A 20,047-nucleotide genomic window follows, 5' to 3' on the forward strand; every position below is an offset into this window, starting at 1 on the left:
TGACCAGGGGTATTGGGGGCCATGTCCAGCATTGGTCCAGACAGCTCCCATAACCATTTCTCTTCTACCCGTGAGGCACCAGCCAAGTGCAGAGCTCCTCTAAGGGGCCTGCAGTGTTCCTGGGTTTCATCTCAAGAACAGGAGAAAGTCCTTTCCCATCTGGAATTCGCCATAACTGATCTGAGTGTTTCTGGCACCCGAACTTACCAACAGAGATTCAACCCAGAGCTGGTGGAAAACACAGACACTCGTGACCCCGCCTCCCCACTCCCTCTCTAGTGAGTCCTTCCTGGCACTAGCAGAGTTTTCTAGTTTGCTTTCTGACCAGCAGGAACCACCCTCCTTCCTGTCAAATCCTTCGCTGTCTCTGATGTTTCACTTTTCCTCTCTGGAGCAACACACCTCAGTTTCATGACCCCAGTGTTCACAGGGAAAAAAGAATCACAGGGAAAATAACACTCAGGAAGTGTTACCCAAACCATCGCTCCACTGTAGCTGGGCAGTGTTGCAGCAACCCCCAGAAGACACAGCATCACATCCTGCATAAAATTATAGTCCCTGGAAACCACGAGGTGATGGTGGGGCATTCCAAACACAGAAAAAGAGTGGGAGCAATGTCTTTAGCTTTCTGACACTCAGACGGGCCTCCAAAGAAACCACCCCCTCTTCTGTGAGAATGAGGGGCCGTCACGAAACACAATATGTGTGTGAACCCGCCAGTAAAGCAAAGAGGTAGGGTTCGGGGGAAATAAGGACAGGCTGGCTTCTCCTTCGGCTTCCCAGGTGGCTCAGTGATAGAGAACCCACCTGCCAGGATGCAGGGAGCCACAGGAGACGCGGGTTCGATCCCTGGGTCAGGAAGATCCCCTGGAGGAGGGCATGGCAACCCACACCAGTATTCTTGCCTGGAGAATCCCGTGGACAGAGGAGCCTGGTGGGCTACAGTCCACAGAGTCGCAAAGAGTTGGACGGGACTGAAGCGACTTAGCACAGCGTGCATAGTTTCTCTTCCCCGGGGCTATCAAATTTGGTTCTGCCTGGTGTAAATGCAACTCGGCCGCTTCCCACGCGTCTTCCCTGGAGCCCTGCACACCCTTGACTTTTGAGAAGCCAGAATCTGAATGTTGGCAATTTCCCAAGTGGTCCAGGCACTGCCAAATGCCAGTCTCGGTAGGTGGGTAGAATCGCCCTCGTTGTGTGTGGTCGGGAGCCCTGCCCGGCCCCTAATCACTTTCCGCATCCACCCCGCCCCGCCCCGTGTCCTCTCCCCGCAGGACGGGACAGCACCGCTGTGGATCGCCTCGCAGATGGGCCACAGCGAGGTGGTGCGGGTGATGTTGCTGCGCGGGGCCGAGCGCGATGCCGCCCGCCACGTGAGTGCGGGGACCACCACGCGAGAGGGTGGGGAGGCCTCCCATCGAAGCGTTGACCCCCGAGCCCAGACGTGCGGAGAATAAAGACGCAGCTTCATTTTGTCTCTAATTCACCAGGGTTTCCTCCCAACCTCCTCCTGCTCTTTAGCAGAAAACCCAGGGAAAGGTTTGAATTCATTGAAACCTAACAATTGCTGCTCGGTCTCTAAGGGGAAAATGTTAAATTCCTCCAACCGGAGGAATTCCTCCAACCGGAGGTAGCCTCTGGATGACCCGCGGGGATGGAGGTAGGAGTCTCGGACCTCGGCGGCCCTTGGGAATGTGTCTCCGTTGGCTGCCGATCCGCCTGGCGCTGCGCCTCCTGCTGGCCTCTGGGCCGCAGTGCAGCTAGCTCGCGGGGGTCTGTGGTTTGGGGTCCCCGCAGTGCCCAGGCTCCCCAGGCTGTAGAGAGCTGCACCACAAGGGTGATTTCCTTCCTGTAGAAGTCTGTGAGCAAGATCGTCCAAATACAGCAATTGATGTGTTCCAGCAGGAGAAAGGGGGAATTGGAAAATCTCTTCTCAGGCCAGAAAAGGACGACAGAAACGGAATATTAATTTTTGAACTTGTCTCTGCATTCTTTCCTGCAGATTTCAGTCTACCACCTTCCTGTTCTCCCCACAACACCCATGCACCCAGGGCAGACTAGGGCAAGAGTATGTGCATGGAAAAGCACATTTAAGATTTCAAAACTGTAGATACAGTTCAACAGTCATAAAAAATTTTAAATTTAAAAACTTTTAAAAAGCAGTTCAACAATTCATTTCTAAGTTATGAACTGCAGTGAATGCCTCTTTATTCCATCTATGTTCTAAAAATATCCTCCTGAAATTCCCCAATATTCAAGGAAGACCTTGAATTCCTAAACGGCAGGGTTCTAAGATAACAGAATAAGTCACGTATTTTGTCTGGTATTCTTTCATGCAGAGTTAACTGTTTCATATGCTCTAAAATGATTTTAGTTTAAAGACATGGCAGCCCTGTGTTTTAGTTTACATATTTTGCCTGTTTCTGACAAGCATGTTCCCAGTTCTCAACAAACATTCCATTCTTAGCCAACACACACATATGTTAATAATGAACTTTTCTTTTCCTTTCTCTGTAAAGGATGGTACAACAGCTTTATTGAAAGCAGCCAACAAAGGGTATAATGATGTTATAAAGGAGCTGCTGAAATTCTCACCCACCCTTGGTATTTTGAAGGTAAGACCTGCAGAGAAATTTTACCAAATTGCAAAAGAGAGGGGTTAGAAATTTGAGAAGTCCGCACTGGGGAATGCAGTGGAATCCAGGTACCATTTCCTTGGTTAGTTGTATTCTTGAGAGAACATACCTACAGTTTCTTAATTTTGGAGATTCCTGGGCACTGGTAGAAATGGAAAGGTAATAAAAAGGGTGAACCAGAGTCTATAGGTAACCTAGTTTCCTAGGGGGAAGCAAATCAGACAATAATAATGAAATGCTAAATCAGAGAGTCAACCATATTAATATTAATATATCATTGGAAGATTGGTGAAGTCCTTCACAAATCATGACATGATTTGTGTCTCAGAAAACATGAAGGACGGGTACATTCTTTCTCTTCATTACCTGATCAAAGAACCACACTGTTAGCTTAGGTCAAATGGAATAAGCTTCAAACATCTGGACACCTCCGAGACTTGTCATCCTGGAGGGCTGGGTCTTCCAGGAAACAGAGCCCTCAAAATCCTTTATTAAGTTGTAATCATTTTGAGTTAAAATATTCCTAAACTGGAGGATCTACCAGAGACTGGCAGTCTTTTTCAATAAAGGACCAGGTGGCAAATATGTTAGGCTTTGTGGGCTGTATAGTCTGTGTTGGAACAGCTTCACTCAGCGGTCGTACAGAGCAAGCAACCATAGAAAATACAACAACAAAAAGTGTTGCTGCATCTTATCAGATTTCACTGGGGGATGTTCTATTTCCTTTTTTTAATTCCTTACTTAGGCTTTTTCTTTTTGGCTGCGCCGGGTCTTTGTTGCTGTGTGTGGTGTTTCTCTAGTTGTGGTCCACAGGCTGCTGCTTGCAGCGGCTTCTCTTGTTGGGAGCACGGGCTCCAGGTGCCTGGGCTCAGTCGTTTGGGCTCCTGGGCTCCAGAGCGCAGGCTCAGTAGTTGTGGTGCACAGGCTTAGTTGCTCTGCAGCAGGTGGAATCTTCCCAGACCAGGGATCGAACCCGTGTCCCCTGCATTGGCTGGAGGATTCTTAACCACTAGACCACCAGGGAAGTCCTGTATTTCTGAACTTCCATATTTTCACATATCACAAGATAGTCTTCTTTTTAACATTTTTAAAATTCTGAGCTAATCAGTATGTAGAAAAACAGGTGGGCAGGGTGGGGGGCTGTACCAGAGGCGGTGAAAGAGGCTAGATTTGGCCTGAGTGCCGTCGTTTGGTGATTCCTGGTATACACACTCCTGTTTTGTTAGAGAGATGACACCAGAACCTGTTGTAAACTTGGGACAGTCGTTTAGCACTCTGGGGATTTATTGATGTATCTGAAGTACTTGCCCTTAGATGACCCCAGAGGCTTTTTGGATGCCTTGTATCTGGCCTTTATATGTTCAGGCTCCAAGGCTGATGTCAGCTGATACAGAGCTCCTGTTTTCAGTCCTGGCCTCTCTCACCCCAATGAGTTAATTGACCTCCCTGAGCTTGGAAGTCAAAAAACTATACTTTGTAAAAACTGTTTGGAAAGTGAGAATAAACAGTCTGTGAAAGTGAATTATCTGTGAATAAAAAAAAAACAAGCTTCAGAAATGGACTTTGCAATATCTAGTCTTGTTTCAGACAACTGTTTCTTAGCTTTTACGTTTTTATGCTTAGCCATGTTGCACATAGGCAACATTGATAGATTGGTTAAGATTTAAGTAAATGTCATGTTATCAGATTAGCATATCGCCATGCATGGTAAACATGGTAAAGCAGACATGGAAAACTGCTGCCTTGCTGAAATTTTTCTCTGGGTATGATATTTATTTAACTTGTCTACAAAATCAGAAGGTTTTATATGTACATATACAGTAATAATAAAATGCACTGGTCATAGCAAATACCTTCTTCCAACAACACAAGAGAAGACTCCACACATGGACATCACCAGATGGTCAACACTGAAATCAGACTGATTATGTTCTTTGCAGCCAAAGATGGAGAAGCTCTATACAGTCAACAAAAAGAAGACCAGGAGCTGACTGAGGCTCAGATCATGAACTCCTTATTGCCAAATTCAGACTTAAATTGAAGAAAGTAGGGAAAACCACTAGACCATTCAGGTATGACCTAAATCAAATCCCTTATGATTATACAGTGGAAGTGAGAAATAGATTTAAGGGTCTAGATCTGATAGATAGAGTGCCTGATGAACTATGGAATGAGGTTCGTGGCATTGTACAGGAGACAGGGATCAAGACCATGCCCAAAAAAGCAAAATGGCTGTCTGGGGAGGCCTTACAAATAGCTGTGAAAAGAAGACAGGCAAAAAGCAAAGGAAAAAAGGGAAGATATAAGCATCCGAATGCAGAGTTCCAAAGAATAGCAAGAAGAGATAAAAAAGCCTTCTTCAGCGATCAATGCAAAGAAATAGAGGAAAACAACAGAATGGGAAAGACTAGAGATCTCTTCAAGAAAATGAGAGATACCAAGAGAACATTTCATGCAAAGATGGGCTCGATAAAGGACAGAAATGGTATGGACCTAACAGAAGCAGAAGATATTAAGAAGAGGTGGCAAGAATACACGGAAGAACTGTACAAAAAAGATCTTCATGACCCAGATAATCATGATGATGTGATCACTAATCTAGAGCCAGACATCTTGGAATGTGAAGTCAAGTGGGCCTTAGAAAGCATCACTATGAACAAAGCTAGTGGAGGTGATGGCATTCCAGTTGAGCTGTTTCAATCCTGAAAGATGATACTGTGAAAGTGCTGCATTCAATATGCCAGCAAATTTGGAAAACTCAGCAGTGGCCACAGGACTGGAAAAGGTCCGTTTTCATTCCAATTCCAAAGAAAGGCAATGCCAAAGAATGCTCAAACTACTGCACAATTGCACTCATCTCACATGCTAGTAAAGTAATGCTCAAAATTCTCCAAGCCAGGCTTCAGCAGTACGTGAACTGTGAACTCCCTGATGTTCAAGCTGGTTTTAGAAAAGGCAGAGGAACCAGAGATCAAATTGCCAACATCCACTGGATCATGGAAAAAGCAAGAGAGTTCCAGAAAAACATCTATTTCTGCTTCATTGACTATGCCAAGGCCTTTGACTGTGTGGATCACAATAAACTGTGGAAAATTCTGAAAGAGATGGGAATACCAGACCACCTGACCTGCCTCTTGAGAAACCTGTATGCAGGTCAGGAAGCAACAGTTAGAACTGGACATGGAACAACAGACTGGTTCCAAATAGGAGAAGGAGTACGTCAAGGCTGTATATTGTCACCCTGCTTATTTAACTTCTATGCAGAGTACATCATGAGAAACGTCAGACTGGAAGAAACACAATCTGGAATCAAGATTGCCGGGAGAAATAACAATAACCTCAGATATGCAGATGACACCACCCTTATGGGAGAAAGTGAAGAGGAGCTAAAAAGCCTCTTGATGAAAGTGAAAGAGGAGAGTGAAAAAGTTGGATTAAAGCTCAACATTCAGAAAACGAAGATCATGGCATCCGGTCCCATCACTTCATGGGAAATAGATGGGGAAACAGTGGAAACAGTGTCAGACTTTATTTTTTTGGGCTCCAAAATCACTGCAGCCATGGTGACTGCAGCCATGAAATTAAAAGACGCTTACTCCTTGGAAGAAAAGTTATGATCAACCTAGATAGTATATTCAAAAGCAGAGACATTACTTTGCCGACTAAGGTCCATCTAGTCAAGGCTATGGTATTTCCTGTGGTCATGTATGGATGTGAGAGTTGGACTGTGAAGAAGGCTGAGCGCCGAAGAATTGATGCTTTTGAACTGTGGTGTTGGAGAAGACTCTTGAGAGTCCCTTGGACAGCAAAGAGATCCATCCAGTCCATTCTGAAGGAGATCAGCCCTGGGATTTCTTTGGAAGGAATGATGCTAAAGCTGAAACTCCAGTACTTTGGCCACCTCATGTGAAGAGTTGACTCATTGGAAAAGACTCTGATACTGGGAGGGATTGGGGGTAGGAGGAGAAGGGGACGACGAGGATGAGATGGCTAGATGGCATCACGGACTCGATGGACCTGAGTCTGAGTGAACTCCGGGAGATGGTGATGGACAGGGAGGCCTGGTGTGCTGCGATTCATGGGGTCGCAAAGAGTCGGACACGTCTGAGCGACTAAACTGAACTGATACAGTAATAAAGTTTAATACTAATGTTTTATTAGTATTATAAAATGTTTTTCCTTCCATCTTCAATATTAAAGTGGCTACACAAAAATTCACCAATTTTAGCAAGGTTTTTTTAATTTTATGTATTTATTTTTTTTGGATTTTAAATTTTTATTTTTACTTTATTTTACTTTACAATACTGTATTGGTTTTGCCATACATTGACATGAATCCACCATGGGTGTACTTGCGTTCCCTAACATGAACCCCCCTCCCACCTCCCTCCCCATAACATCTCTCTGGGTCATCCCCGTGCGCCAGCCCCAAGCATCCTGTATCCTGCATCGGACATAGACTGGTGATTCGTTTCTTACATGATAGTATACATGTTTCAATGCCATTCTCCCAAATCATCCCACCCTCTCCCTCTCCTTCAGAGTCCTAAAGTCTGCTCTACACATCTGTGTCTCTTTTAGCAAGGTTTTTTTAATGCACACTGATACAACAGCTGTCAGAATGTAATCTAACAAAACTGCTTTGAATGAAGTTAAAGACAGCTAAGCGCTCCTAGAACCATCTTACAGAAAAAGGAACGTTTTGGCCAACCCAATATCCAGATATAGTGATTAATTTGAAAGCTAAGCTTGCATTTAGGTGCTGTTCACAGACATATGTACCTTCTAGAACAGATATCTTATGATTATCCATTGTTCTTACATCAGGCTTGTTGTATTCTCCTCTTCCCTCCCAGAATCCAGCTACATGCTGTGCATGGCTGCTTCCTTATGTCAGTAAAAGTTTGCAGTAAATTTCATAAAATGTCAGCAGCCCATTCACTAGGTCCCCTCTGTACCCAGAGATGCTTCAACTCGGGGCTGAGGGCAGGGAATGCTCCTCACCCCCACCTGCTCTTACTATTAAGCCCTGTGGCTCCATAGTCATTGTCCTGCCCACCTGTGCTTGCGGAGTAAGTGCAGCTGGGCTGACAAGTTGGCCTATAGGTGAGAAAGCTATACCTCCAGCCTTGCAGAAGTGTGTTCACCTAAAGCACAAAGACTCTTAAGAAAAAAAAAAGTTTGACAGAGCGTTGTTGTTTTTCCCACAGCAAGTTCTAATGGATCTACAATGGACCAAGTGAGCAAGAAGTCATGGACGCACTGGGCAGATCCCTTATTGTTCTTGCAAAAGGGTGTTGGCAGTATTTATACTGACCGTCCATGGTGTCCCTGAGGACACTGTGTTAGATGCTGAAGTGAGTGACTTTTGAAAAGGGAAGATAAGGACGAGAAAGGCTCTAGCATTACAGTATCCCCAGTCAGGCTGGGTCGTGAGGCAAGGCAAGCCGAGGGCTGATAGCTGGGAGCTCTCACCTGACACACTGTCCTTTTCTCCTAGAATGGGACCTCGGCGCTCCACGCGGCGGTGCTTAGCGGGAATATTAAGACAGTTGCCCTGCTCCTGGAAGCAGGGGCGGACCCAGCCCTGAGAAACAAGGTACCGTCTTAGTCATCTTTTCCCTCCATTGGGGGCCTATGGGAAGAGAGAAGATCACATCTGCTGAAGCCAAGACAGCATCTCTCTGGCTCCAGTCACTAACTTTATCCTCGGGCATAGTGGTTGGTTTAGTCACCAAGTCATGTTTGACTCTTGTGACCCCATGAACTGTAGCCCGCCAGGCCCCTCTGTCTATGGGATTCTCCAGGCAAGAATATTGGAGTGGGTTGTCATTTCCTCCTCCAGAGGATCTTCTCTACCCAGGGATAGAACCCAGGTCTCCTGCATTGCAGGCAAATTCTTTCCCGACTGAACTACCAGGAAATTCTCTTGGGCATAGTAAGAACATAAAATGTTCTCATTATAGGTTATGAGTGAGCAGTATATTTGAACCCAGCATGCATGTGTGTTAAGTCACTTCAGTCGTGTCCAACTCTGTGTGACCCCATGACTGTAGCCTGCCAGGCTCCTCTGTTCGTGGAATTTTCCAGGCAAAAATATTAGAATGGGCTGCCATGCCCTCCTCCACGGGATCTTTCCAACTCAGGGATCGAACCCAGGTTTCCCTCACTGCAGGCAGATTCTTTACCATCTGAGCCACAAAGGGAAGCCCTTTGAACCCAGAGGTTCAAAATCCCTATATCATCAGTGATTTTTAGGTAACAGTGGGGCAGGAGGTAGGGGGCAGTGGTGGCGGGGAGTAAGGTTGTAAGTGTTCTATCATCAGAGAAGTGTCCTGAAAATGTCAAAATTCTGGTAGTTTAATAACCATCCTCTCTGATTTGGATACTCACATCTTGAGAATTGCCTGTGCTCTATTTGGTTACGGCAAGGGGAAAAATGTTGCTTTTATATTGTTAACAGAACTCTGACCACAGCTGTAAAACCAACCCCAATTTTTTTTATTGAAGTATAGTTGAGCAAAATCAACCCATATTTTTAAAGCCCCCAAATAATTTTAGTTTTCTATTAAGTCAAACTTGGAGGTAGGAGGATGCACAGTAACTGCAGGGCGGGAAAAAAAAAAGGTTAGCATTGTATTCGCTCCTACTCAACAGCTGCCTAAGCAGTCAGATATAGAGACTGAGGGCAGAAGGGTAGCCTGGGAAAGGTCTGGAGAAAACAACTAAACTACTGACTTTTGAAGGAGGAAGTAGGATGGGTGCTTATTAACAGGGGAGGATATGAAAGCAGTTTCCACTCTGTACTTACATACTGCTTGAATTTAATAAGCATCTGCTGCTGTGTTGTGTGTTAGTTGCTCAGTTGGGTCCGACTCTTTGCGACCCTCTGGTCTGTAGTCCGCCAGGCTCCCCTGTCCATGGAATTCTCCAGGCAAGAATACTGGAGTGGATTGCCATTTCCTCCTCCAGGGGATCTTCCCAACCCAGGGATTGAACCCAGGTCTCCCACATTACAGGCAGATTCTTTACTGTTTGAGCCACCAGGGAAGCCCATTACTGCGTTGGATTTTATTAACAATAAAACCTAAACCATGTAACATTCCATGGTGTTTTTAAAAGAAACCATTTTGAAGTGCAGTTAAACAATGTGCCAAGAGCCTCTTTTTTCTCATTCCACTTAGTAGATGGAATTACTGTTTCCCCTGTTCCTATCATTGAGGTGCTTGAGGACAGTGTTGCTGCTTATCTCTTCCTGAAATCATGGATTTGTTTTCCATTAGCGGACTTGATTGTATCATGAGCCCGCCAACCCACAACTGCTCTCTTATCTTTGCATCTTAGACACGGACATCCTAAGATGTCTTCATGGCTAAGCCATCCTGTATTGAGTTAAATCAAGGGGGAAGCTTTAGTATCTTTATATAGAAACCAAGATGCAATTCTTCCTGTGTCTCCTGGAATCTCATCAATAATGGTTATGGGGAATTTCCAGTAACCAAAATGCTGGACTTTGGACCCTTCCTAAAGCTGTAAGCCAGACGGCCTGGAAAAGCCAGGCTCTTTAGAGGCAGCTTCAGGAGCAAGAGTGTTGGGATTCCAGCAGCCACTCAAGACTCTTGAGGATGTATCCTTGACCTTCATTCATTCATCCAACAAACACTTAGTAGTGCCTGCTAGATATGCTAGTGGTAAAGAACCCATCTGCCAATGCAGGAGACGTTAGAGAAGCGGATTTGATCCCTAGGTCAGGAAGATCCCCTGGAGGAGGGCATGGTAACCCAGTCCAGTATTCTTGCCTGGAGAATCCCAGAACAGAGCCTGCTGGGCTGCAGTCCATGGGGTCGCAGAGTCCAACACGACTGAAGCGACTTAGCACACACAGATAGCATGCATTGTCCTGTGAACCTTATCAATGGAGAGATATTGGTGGAAAAGATTCACATAGTGTCTGACTTCATAGGGCTCACAGTTTACTGGGGAATAAGGATAATCAAGCAATTGCAAAAAAAAAAAAAGATTTGCAGTACAGAGTGACAAGGGCAGTCAGCAGGAAGTAAAGAAGGCTACTGAAGCCTTCCCTGGGAGAGAGTCACTTCTCAGCTAGTACAGAAGCACCTGTTTGCTCTCTAGGCTCCAGGACTTCTGCCCTGAGACAGTTGCCCAAGGAGAGGGTGACCGTGGCTCCAGTAGCCTCCTCCCCCGACACCGTGGCCTTGTCCGTGGGTGCTGGAATCCTGTGTTCCTGGTACCCCACTTGGGGACTAAGCACACATCTTCTCCCAAGAGCAGTGGGGGCAGAGTGATGTGATGCTGTGGGTCGTGAATATGGACCTGTGGTCCTGTACTGTCATGAATAAGATGGACGTTAGGGGCTACCTGGGTGCTAGCCATCGTAGCAGTTGGCACAACCTCAGCAACCTGGGGATTCAGTGGGGACCCACTGGGGGAGAGGAGGAATGAGACCCGGTTTTTAAGCCTATATGGATGACACACAGAACAGTGATGCGATTAGCCAAAACTTTGAGAGTATAAAGCTTATTTTAATGGTAAAGGATACAGACATTGATGGAGACGGACACATACATTACTACTCAACAAGCTTATTAACAGAGGTACAGCTTCTTAGATCTGTTCCTCTTCCTGACTGTGGAGGACCCCCCTGGCTACCTGCCTGCCTGTCAATCAAGGACCAACAACTGATGCCAAACAGTTAGTTCTTCTGAGGGTTACTCCAAGACTGGATGGCGCGCAGGTCCATTCTCTGTGAGCATTTTTCTCAGGCCTGGGCATTAAGCTCATACACTGTCTGCTCCTGCAGGAACTAAGCTAATAGTAGAATTGATCCCACAGTGGGGCCTGGGGCCTCACAGAGACTCCCATCTGTCAGTCCGGCACCAGCGTCAGTGGTCCTGTGGGTGGGCAGGAGTGCAGCTGCAGGACGAGGTGCACAGCAGGACCATGGTGGCAAATTCATCATTCCCAGCAGATGGGGTCAGGGAGCAGGATCCAGTCTAGAAAGTGGGGACTGCAGGAACTTAACCTGACATCCAGGTTTCAGATGAAGCAGCTGGGGCTCCAGGTTTAACTGCAGGGGAAAATAACTATCTCTGAGTTCTCTCCCCAGTTTGAGTGCGTTTCTGCACTTGAATTGCCTCCCCTGAATTCCCAAGAACATCCTTTTATTCATCTGTAGCAACTGTTCTCAAAGTGTGGTCCATGGACAGTTGGGGTATCCTCCAAACCCTAGGTTGAACCTCCAAAGCCTTTGAACCTCAAAGGTTCTAATAGGTCAAAACAATATTCTTGATAATACAGAGATGGACTTTCCTGGTGGTCCAGTGTTAAGACTCCACGTTTCCACTTCAGGAGGCATGGGTTCGATCCCTGGTCAGGGAAGTTTCTAAAAGTTAAAATAAATAATAAAAGTAGAGAGGCACTATTTGCCCTTTTCCCTGTGCTGCCATTTGCTGGGCTTCCCAGGTGGCGCTAGTGGTAAAAAAACAAACAAACAAAAAAACTTCCTGCCAATGCAGGTTAGATGTAAGAGACACCAGTTCCATCTGTGGGTCAGGAAGATCCCCTGAAGAAGGGCATGGCAACCCACACCAGTATTCTTGCCCGGAGAATCCCATGGACAGGGGAGCCTGGAGGGCTACAGTCCATGCGGTCACACGGAGCTGGACATGACTCAGTTTAGCACACACAGCCATTTGCTGTAATGGTGCAAAGACAATGGTGGAAGAAACCATTGGTACCTCAGTGCACATCAAAGCAGAGTTACAAACTGTGGCTGAAAATAATTTTGCAAGCCTCTGTAAGTTATTTTACATGTTGTAAGTTATTTTACGAAAATTCCAGTTTTATTGGTTGCCGGGCTCCAGCCCCGGTGGATCCAGGGTAATTCGAAGGTGGGGACGGAGTCAGTGTCCTGGAAAAAACTTATTTAATTACAGATATAGAGGGAGATTAGAAACAGATAGTGTAGTAGGACCAGATGAGAACTCAGCCAGGAAAACGGGGAGCGAGAAAGAAACGACACGGGAGAATCAGTCTTTCCAGAAACTGATCCGATTTCTTTATTTTTCAGGTTTGTTTACATACCTTCTTGTTATACATAGAGTATACGGGTCAGAGTCACGCGGGGGTCAGCAGACCCGACCCTTGTCACAATCAGGTGCTTCATATAAAATTATACAAAGGTCTTATGAGTTTCATCATCTTCTGGCCATGAGGTCTGCTGACATTTTATGGCCCTTTCTGATACCGGTCAGTTAACCAGAAAACTTATTTTTCCAGGGGTGATTTTTTCTTAAATCAGGCGCCACCCTCCAAATAAAGTTGCATTCCTATAGGGTGAGGGTGTAGTGAGTTACAATCAAGAAAGGAATTTACTTAACCTAAGGTTTAACATGAAAGGTTAATACTTATTTCTCTTATATGCTAGTTATATTATAAGAGCAGGAATATGTAGATTTAGCAGCAAATATTGGCTCAACAAATGTAAACCCTTCACCAAGGGAGGCTGTAAACAATCACATGCGGCCGGAGGAGCCTGATCAGGCAGGCCAGAGAACCTTCAGAGTTCGTAAGTTGAAACACTCTTGTCACGCCCAGGAATTTTTATTAACTGGAGCTGCAAGTTAACTCCTTCTCTGAGAGAAATGGTTATGGGGGAGAGCTCCCCGTAAAGTACTCTGGTTTTGGGGGTAGATGCTCGGGAACAGGGGGTTTCCTGAGGCTTGATCACGCCTTTGCGTATGCCAAGCTTCCTTCCTCATGACCTTTGCCATGGGCAGAGTTCCTCACGCTGGCTCCCAACAATTGGTATTTTCTAAATGACTAGTACGGGATGTTACAAATCAAGCATAGGTTTAAAAAAAAAATCCACTTGCGGATAGATAGACCTATGGATTTTAATGCATCAGAGTAGAAAAATTCATTGATGTGGTTCCAGATTGCACACAGCAATTAATCTTTAAGAAACAGCCACTTGTCCTGTATTGTTGAAGCATCAAAGAAAAATATCTACTATGATCCAAAAAGGCTGTTAAAATGTTTCTCTCTTTTCCAACTACCTGTCTGTATGAAGCTAAATTTTTTCCGTATACTTCAGCCAAAACAAAATATCACAGTAGATTGGATGCAGAAGCAGATATGAGAATCTAATTGTCTTCTTTTAAGCTACATAGTAACAAAATATGCAAAACTGTTAACCGTGCTACGCTTCTAACTTTTTTGTTTTTGAAAATTTAGTTCTTCTTCAAAATGTATTATTTATGTTAACCTTAATAGGCTTATTATTTTCAATGAATTAATAAATATACTTAATTTTTTTCAGTGTTCACTTTTAATAAGTTAAAAACAAAAGCTCTTTAGAGTCCTCAGTAATTTTCAAAAGAGTGTACAAAAGTCCTGAGACTGGAAAGTTTAGGAACCATTGTCCTGTCATGTCTGTTTCTTGGACTAGAGACTCGCTCACAGAATAAATGCGTAAAGAATGCGTTTCAGCAGCACTGTGAAAAGAGAGGACGTGGAGTGAGGCTGGATCAGACAGGGCATGGGGGACACTGAAGCTGCTCTTTCCCGTGTTTCTTACATTCTGGCTATTTCCTGACTCTGCCTTCTCATCTAACAATGTATCTCCCCCCACAACTACCGAAGCCCACATGCCCAGCGCCCATGCTCTGCGACAAGAGAAGCCACTGGAGTGAGAAGCCCCCCCTGCCGCAACTAGAGAGTAGCCTGTGCTTGCTGCAAGGAAAGCCCCCCGCGCAGCAACGAAGACCGAGTGCAGCCAAAAATAGTACATAAATCTTAAAAAAATTAAAAAATAAAATATGATATGAATGAACTAATTAAAAAACAGAAACAGGCTCACAGATATAGAAAAGAAACTTCTGGGTACCAAAGAGGGAAGTGGGGGAGGAATCAATAAGTTAGGAATTAGCAGATACGAACTACTAAATATAAAGTAGATAAACAGTAAGATCCTACTGTATAGCACAGGGCACTATATTCAGTATCTTATAATAAACCATAATGGAAAAGAATATGAAAAAGAACACACACACACACACATACATATACACGCACACACATACACATACACACACATATCTGTATATATACCCGTACATGTCTGAATCACTCTACACCTGAAACTAACACAATGTAAATAAACTCTACTCCAAAAATTTTTTTTAAAAGAAAGAAAAAGTACTAACAATGAGGTAAGAAAGTAACTGGTGATATGTACATTTAAGTATATTTTTAAAAAACCTTGATACAAAAGACTAAGTCCAGTGGGATTTTTCTTCAGTGGAGGAGCAGGTCTGGGTGAGGGACCCCTCTTCAGAGCCCCTAAAACCACACCAACGGTGGTTGAGAATTCACTCATGCCTCTTTTATTTTCTTTCAGGCCAATGAACTTCCAGCAGAACTAACCAAAAATGAACATATACTGCGTCTCCTCCGAAGTAAAGAAGGACACAGGAAGAGCTAACTCAGTCCCATATTTGACTGAAAGATAGAAACCTTAATCATACTGTCCAAAAAGAAATTGCTTTTCAAATAGTGTTGGAAATTCCTGTAAGAAAGAAAATGCCCAGAACGCCCACACGGGGTCCCTGACCAAGAAGAGCCGTGTGGTCTGTGTCCCGAGTGGAGAGCAGAGCGCTCAGGGACCCTTCCCATGCAGTGGACTTCTCGCTGTGGCCTCTAGCCCCACTCCAGGGGGCCTGGCACGTTCATTTGGGGATTCCACAGAAACTCGTTTGAAACTACATCAACTTGGGTCCCTCAGTTAAACTCTAAGATAGAGTTAAACCCTCTTAGAAACAGAAACAGGAAACAGGAAGCTTTGTTCCTTTAAAAAGACTGAAAGTCTGACCTTCAGTGAATTGATGCTCTTTTGCTTTTGTGTTAAATATATGTGAGCTCAAAGATCCGGTTCTATCGTATTTTACATGTATGTGTATGTCATTCCAGTATAAAATGTTCTCATCCACCCAAGGGTCCTGGCCATGGTTATTGTGAATCAGTAATGGGTGAAGTTACATGATTAAAAAGCCACTTCTGACCTTCCAGCACGTGCTTTCCAAAGATGGACTATGGAACTATAAAAAAAGACAAATTGTTCATTTAGTCCTCATCTTATTCCTCATGTGTAAAAGTCATTTTTACCTGGAGTCAATGTTGTTGGTATGGTAGGATACAAGCGACAAATTTGGAAATTCAGAAAATCACAAGCCACAAGAAATGTAGGCTTGTCTCTTTGAGCTGCCACTCTGGGTCTATTGCTGGGAATCTACTTCCTGCGCCGTAACTAAGTAGACTTGACATGCTGTGGAATCTTGAGTTTCCAACACCACATTGCTTGATACGATGACTTTGGAGTCCTTGGCTATAATGTGATCTATGTAAGTACACTGTGTTGCTGTTACTATTGAAGGAGTATAAGTAATAAAAGACTGTTACTAGTATTTAACAAGTGTTCATCTGTGCATGTTCTTGACCTGACTGGTTCTGAGAAAGAAACCTAGGTTTTATTCCTTTGAGGGGGGTCAGAATTTATATTCACTGCAGTTTCTAATCAGTGGTGTCTAAACGCCTCAGTCGGTGCCTAATTGCACACACAAAAATTAAATCTTTCTGTAACCTACCATAATAAACACTGCTGGCATTTCGATTATTTAAACACATCTTTAGTTTTCTTGTTCATGTCTGCTCTGGTTTCCAGACAGTGTTCCATGTGAAAACACATTGAAATGGAGGGAAATGTTTTAAACCTGATATATATACATATATATTTATAAATTTAATCAACTTGCAGTAATCTTTAAGTCAGTAAATGATGAGTTAATAATTTTGACATTAGAAGAGATTCTCTTAAAGTTTATTATGATCAATAAAACTATCATCAAAAAATCAGCTTATTTTAATCCATATAACAACAAAGCCAGTAATGAGCAAGCCACAGAGCTCCCAAAGATGCCTACAACCTAACCAGCCAAGCAAGGGGCCTGCAATCTAATTTCGCGATAAAAAATTAGAAAGCTCTGTCTGTATTGCTAAAGCATCCAGATATAAATATCTTAACAGTTAAAAAGCAGTGCCAGTTTCCTCACTGGCTTTTTTTTATTCAGCAAAGTTGTACAAATACATCTTCTTTCATGGGAACTTCATAAAGCAAAATGGCTGTCTGGGGAGGCCTTACAAATAGCTGTGAAAAGAAGAGAAGGAGAAAAGGAAAGATATAAGCATCTGAATGCAGAGTTCCAAAGTATAGCAAGAAGAGATAAGAAAGCCTTCCTCAGCGATCAATGCAAAGAAATAGAGGAAAACAACAGAATGGGAAAGACTAGAGATCTCTTCAAGAAAATGAGAGATACCAAGGGAATATTTCATGCAAAGATGAACTTGATAAAGGACAGAAATGGTATGGACGTAACAGAAGCAGAAGATATTAAGAAGAGGTGGCAAGAATACACAGAACTGTACAAAAAAGATCACAACCCAGATAATCATGATGGTGTGATTACTCACCTAGAGCCAGACATCCTGGAATGTGAAGTCAAGCAGGCCTTAGAAAGCCTCACTACGAACAAAGCTAGTGGAGGTGATGGAATTCCAGTTGAGCTGTTTCAAATCCTGAAAGATGATGCTGTGAAAGTGCTGCACTCAATATGCCTACAAATTTGGAAAACTCAGCAGTGGCCATGGGACTAGAAAAGGTCAGTTTTCATTCCAATCCCAAAGAAAGGCAATTCCAAAGAATGCACAAACTACCGCACAATTGCACTCATCTCACACGCTAGACAAGTAATGCTTAAAATTCTCCAAGTCAAGCTTCAGCAATATGTGTACCATGAACTTCCAGATGTTCAAGCTGGTTTTAGAAAAGGCAGAGGAACCAGAGATCAAATTGCCAACATCCTCTGGATCATGGAAAAAGCAAGAGAGTTCCAGAAAAACATCTACTTCTGCTTTATTGATTATGCCAAGGCCTTTGACTGTGTGGATCACAATAAACTGTGGAAAATTCTGAAAGAGACAGAAATACCAGACCACCTGATCTGCTTCTTGAGAAATCTGTATGCAGGTCAGGAAGCAATAGTTAGAACTGGACATGGAACAACAGACTGGTTCCAAATAGGAAAAGGAGTACGTCAAGGCTGTATATTGTCACCCTGCTTATTTAACTTATATGCAGAGTACATCATGAGAAACGCTGGGCTGGAAGAAGCACAAGCTGGAATCAAGATTGCCGGGAGAAATATCAATAACCTCAGATAGACAGATGATACCACCCTTATGGCAGAAAGTGAAGAGGAACTAAAAAGCCTCTTGATGAAAGTGAAAGAGGAGAGTGAAAGAGTTGGCTTAAAGCTCAACATTCAGAAAACTAGAATCATGGCATCTGGTCCCATCACTTCATGGGAAATAGATGGGGAAACAGTGTCAGACTTTATATTTTTGGGCTCCAAAATCACTGCAGATGGTGATTGCAGCCATGAAATTAAAAGACGCTTACTCCTTGGAAGGAAAGTTATGACCAACCTAGGTAGCATATTCAAAAGCAAAGACATTACTTTGCCAACAAAGGTCCGTCTAGTCAAGGCTATGGTATTTCCTGTGGTCATGTATGGATGTGAGAGATGGACTGTGAAGAAGGCTGAGCACCGAAGAATTGATGCTTTTGAACTGTGGTGTTGGAGAAGACTCTTGAGAGTCCCTTGGACTGCAAGGACATCCAACCAGTCCATTCTAAAGGAGATCAGTCCTGAGTGTTCATTGGAAGGACTGATGCTAAAGCTGAAACTCCAGTACTTTGGCCACCTCATGTGAAGAGTTGACTCATTGGAAAAGACTCTGATGCTGGAAGGGATTGGGGGTAGGAGGAGAAGGGGACAACAGAGGATGAGATGGCTGGATGGCATCACCGACTCGATGGACATGAGTTTAAGTGAACTCCAGGAGTTGGTGATGGATAGGGAGGCCTGGCGTGCTGCAATTCATGGGGTCTCAAAGAGTTGGACACTACTGAACGACTGAACTGAACTGAACTGAACTAGCTTTTACAGATTGGGTAATTTCACAGGCTAATAAGTGGGACGATTATTTCAACTTTGGGGAGAAGGAGTGGGGATTTCTAGGAAGTGGGACACTGGTCACTTTTGGGCATTTTACTGTCAGCTTAGAGAACCATGGTGTCTGAGGGTGTGTCATTTAGCATGCTGATGAATTACAGTGAACATATACTGAGGTTCAACATCTACTGAAAGTTGAATCTTCTGCTATCTTAAACCTAATTGGCTCTAACCAGTTTTTGTCCTATCCTCAACAACTGTCGCTCTTTTTAATGTTATGCCCTGCCCTCTTCCTTCCTGCTTCGCAACCACACTAAAGCTATGTCTCATCGTTACCCCACACTGGGGTGCCTACTCAGAAGAAAAGAGCACCCCCAGATGCCAGGCTACTTAGAATCTTATGGAAATGCCTGTATCTTGGGGTGGGCCTCCACTACAGATTGTAGGGGAGAGAAGCTGAGGTCCTAATTTCATAATAAAGTGGTTTTGGTGCTGTAACTGGCTGAGCCTCACAAGTAGTGACCAGATGGAGTCTACAGACTATCAGTACTAACAAGAAAAACATCGCTAATGTTTGTTAAAGGATTGTAATGTCCTCAGCACTTTAGGTAGATAATCTCATGAAAAGTGAAAGTCACTCAGTCATGCCTGACTCTTTGCAACCCAATGGACTATACAGTCCATGGAATTCTCCAGGTCAGAATACTGGAGTGGGTAGCCTTTCCCTTCTCCAGGTGATCTTCCCAACCCAGGGATTGAATCCAGGTCTTCCACGTAGCAGGCAGATTCTTTACCAGCTGAGCTACCAGGGAAGCCCAAGAACACTGGAGTGGATATCTTATCCCTTCTCCAGGGGATCTTCCCAACCCAGGAATCAAACCGGGGTCTCCTGGATTGCAGGTGGATTCTTTACCAACTGAGCTATGAGGGAAGCCCAATCTCATGAAGCTTATATGTATTTCCTTGTTTACCCCTGGCACCAACGCTGTGGAATAGGCACTATTATCATCCTCATCTTGCAACTGAGGAAATAGGCTTTTTTTAAAAAGATTTACTTATTTATTTTATTTTTGATTGCACTGGGTGTTTGTTGCTGCATGGGCTTTCTCTAACCGCGGTGAGCAGGGACTACTCTATTTGCAGTACGCAGGCTTCTCGTTGTGGTGGCTTCTCTTGTTTTGGAGCACAGGCTCCACGTGCACGGGCTCAGTATTTGTGGTACTCGGGCTTAGTTGTCCTGCAGCACGTGGGATCTTCCAGGACCTGGGACTGAATTTTGTTTTGCCGAAAGTTTTCACTTTCCCCAATTAATGTTTTGCC

At 44.1% G+C, this 20,047-nt stretch overlaps 1 protein-coding gene across 2 annotated transcripts in view; it reads left to right on the forward strand.

Annotated features, from left to right (window-relative positions):
• Positions 1–16,125, forward strand: part of ANKRD29 (ankyrin repeat domain 29) — a 52,701-nt gene extending 36,576 nt beyond the window's left edge. For both annotated transcript variants that reach the window (XM_018039771.1, XM_018039770.1), the window contains 4 exons: positions 1,275–1,373; positions 2,520–2,615; positions 8,137–8,235; positions 15,058–16,125. In XM_018039771.1, the coding sequence (XP_017895260.1) occupies positions 1,275–1,373; positions 2,520–2,615; positions 8,137–8,235; positions 15,058–15,141 (378 nt within the window). In that variant the 3' untranslated portion in view covers positions 15,142–16,125. The remainder of the gene's footprint in view (positions 1–1,274; positions 1,374–2,519; positions 2,616–8,136; positions 8,236–15,057) is intronic.

The sequence above is a fragment of the Capra hircus genome, chromosome 24 (genome assembly GCF_001704415.2).
Source record: "Capra hircus breed San Clemente chromosome 24, ASM170441v1, whole genome shotgun sequence".
Classification (NCBI taxonomy): domain Eukaryota; kingdom Metazoa; phylum Chordata; class Mammalia; order Artiodactyla; family Bovidae; genus Capra; species Capra hircus.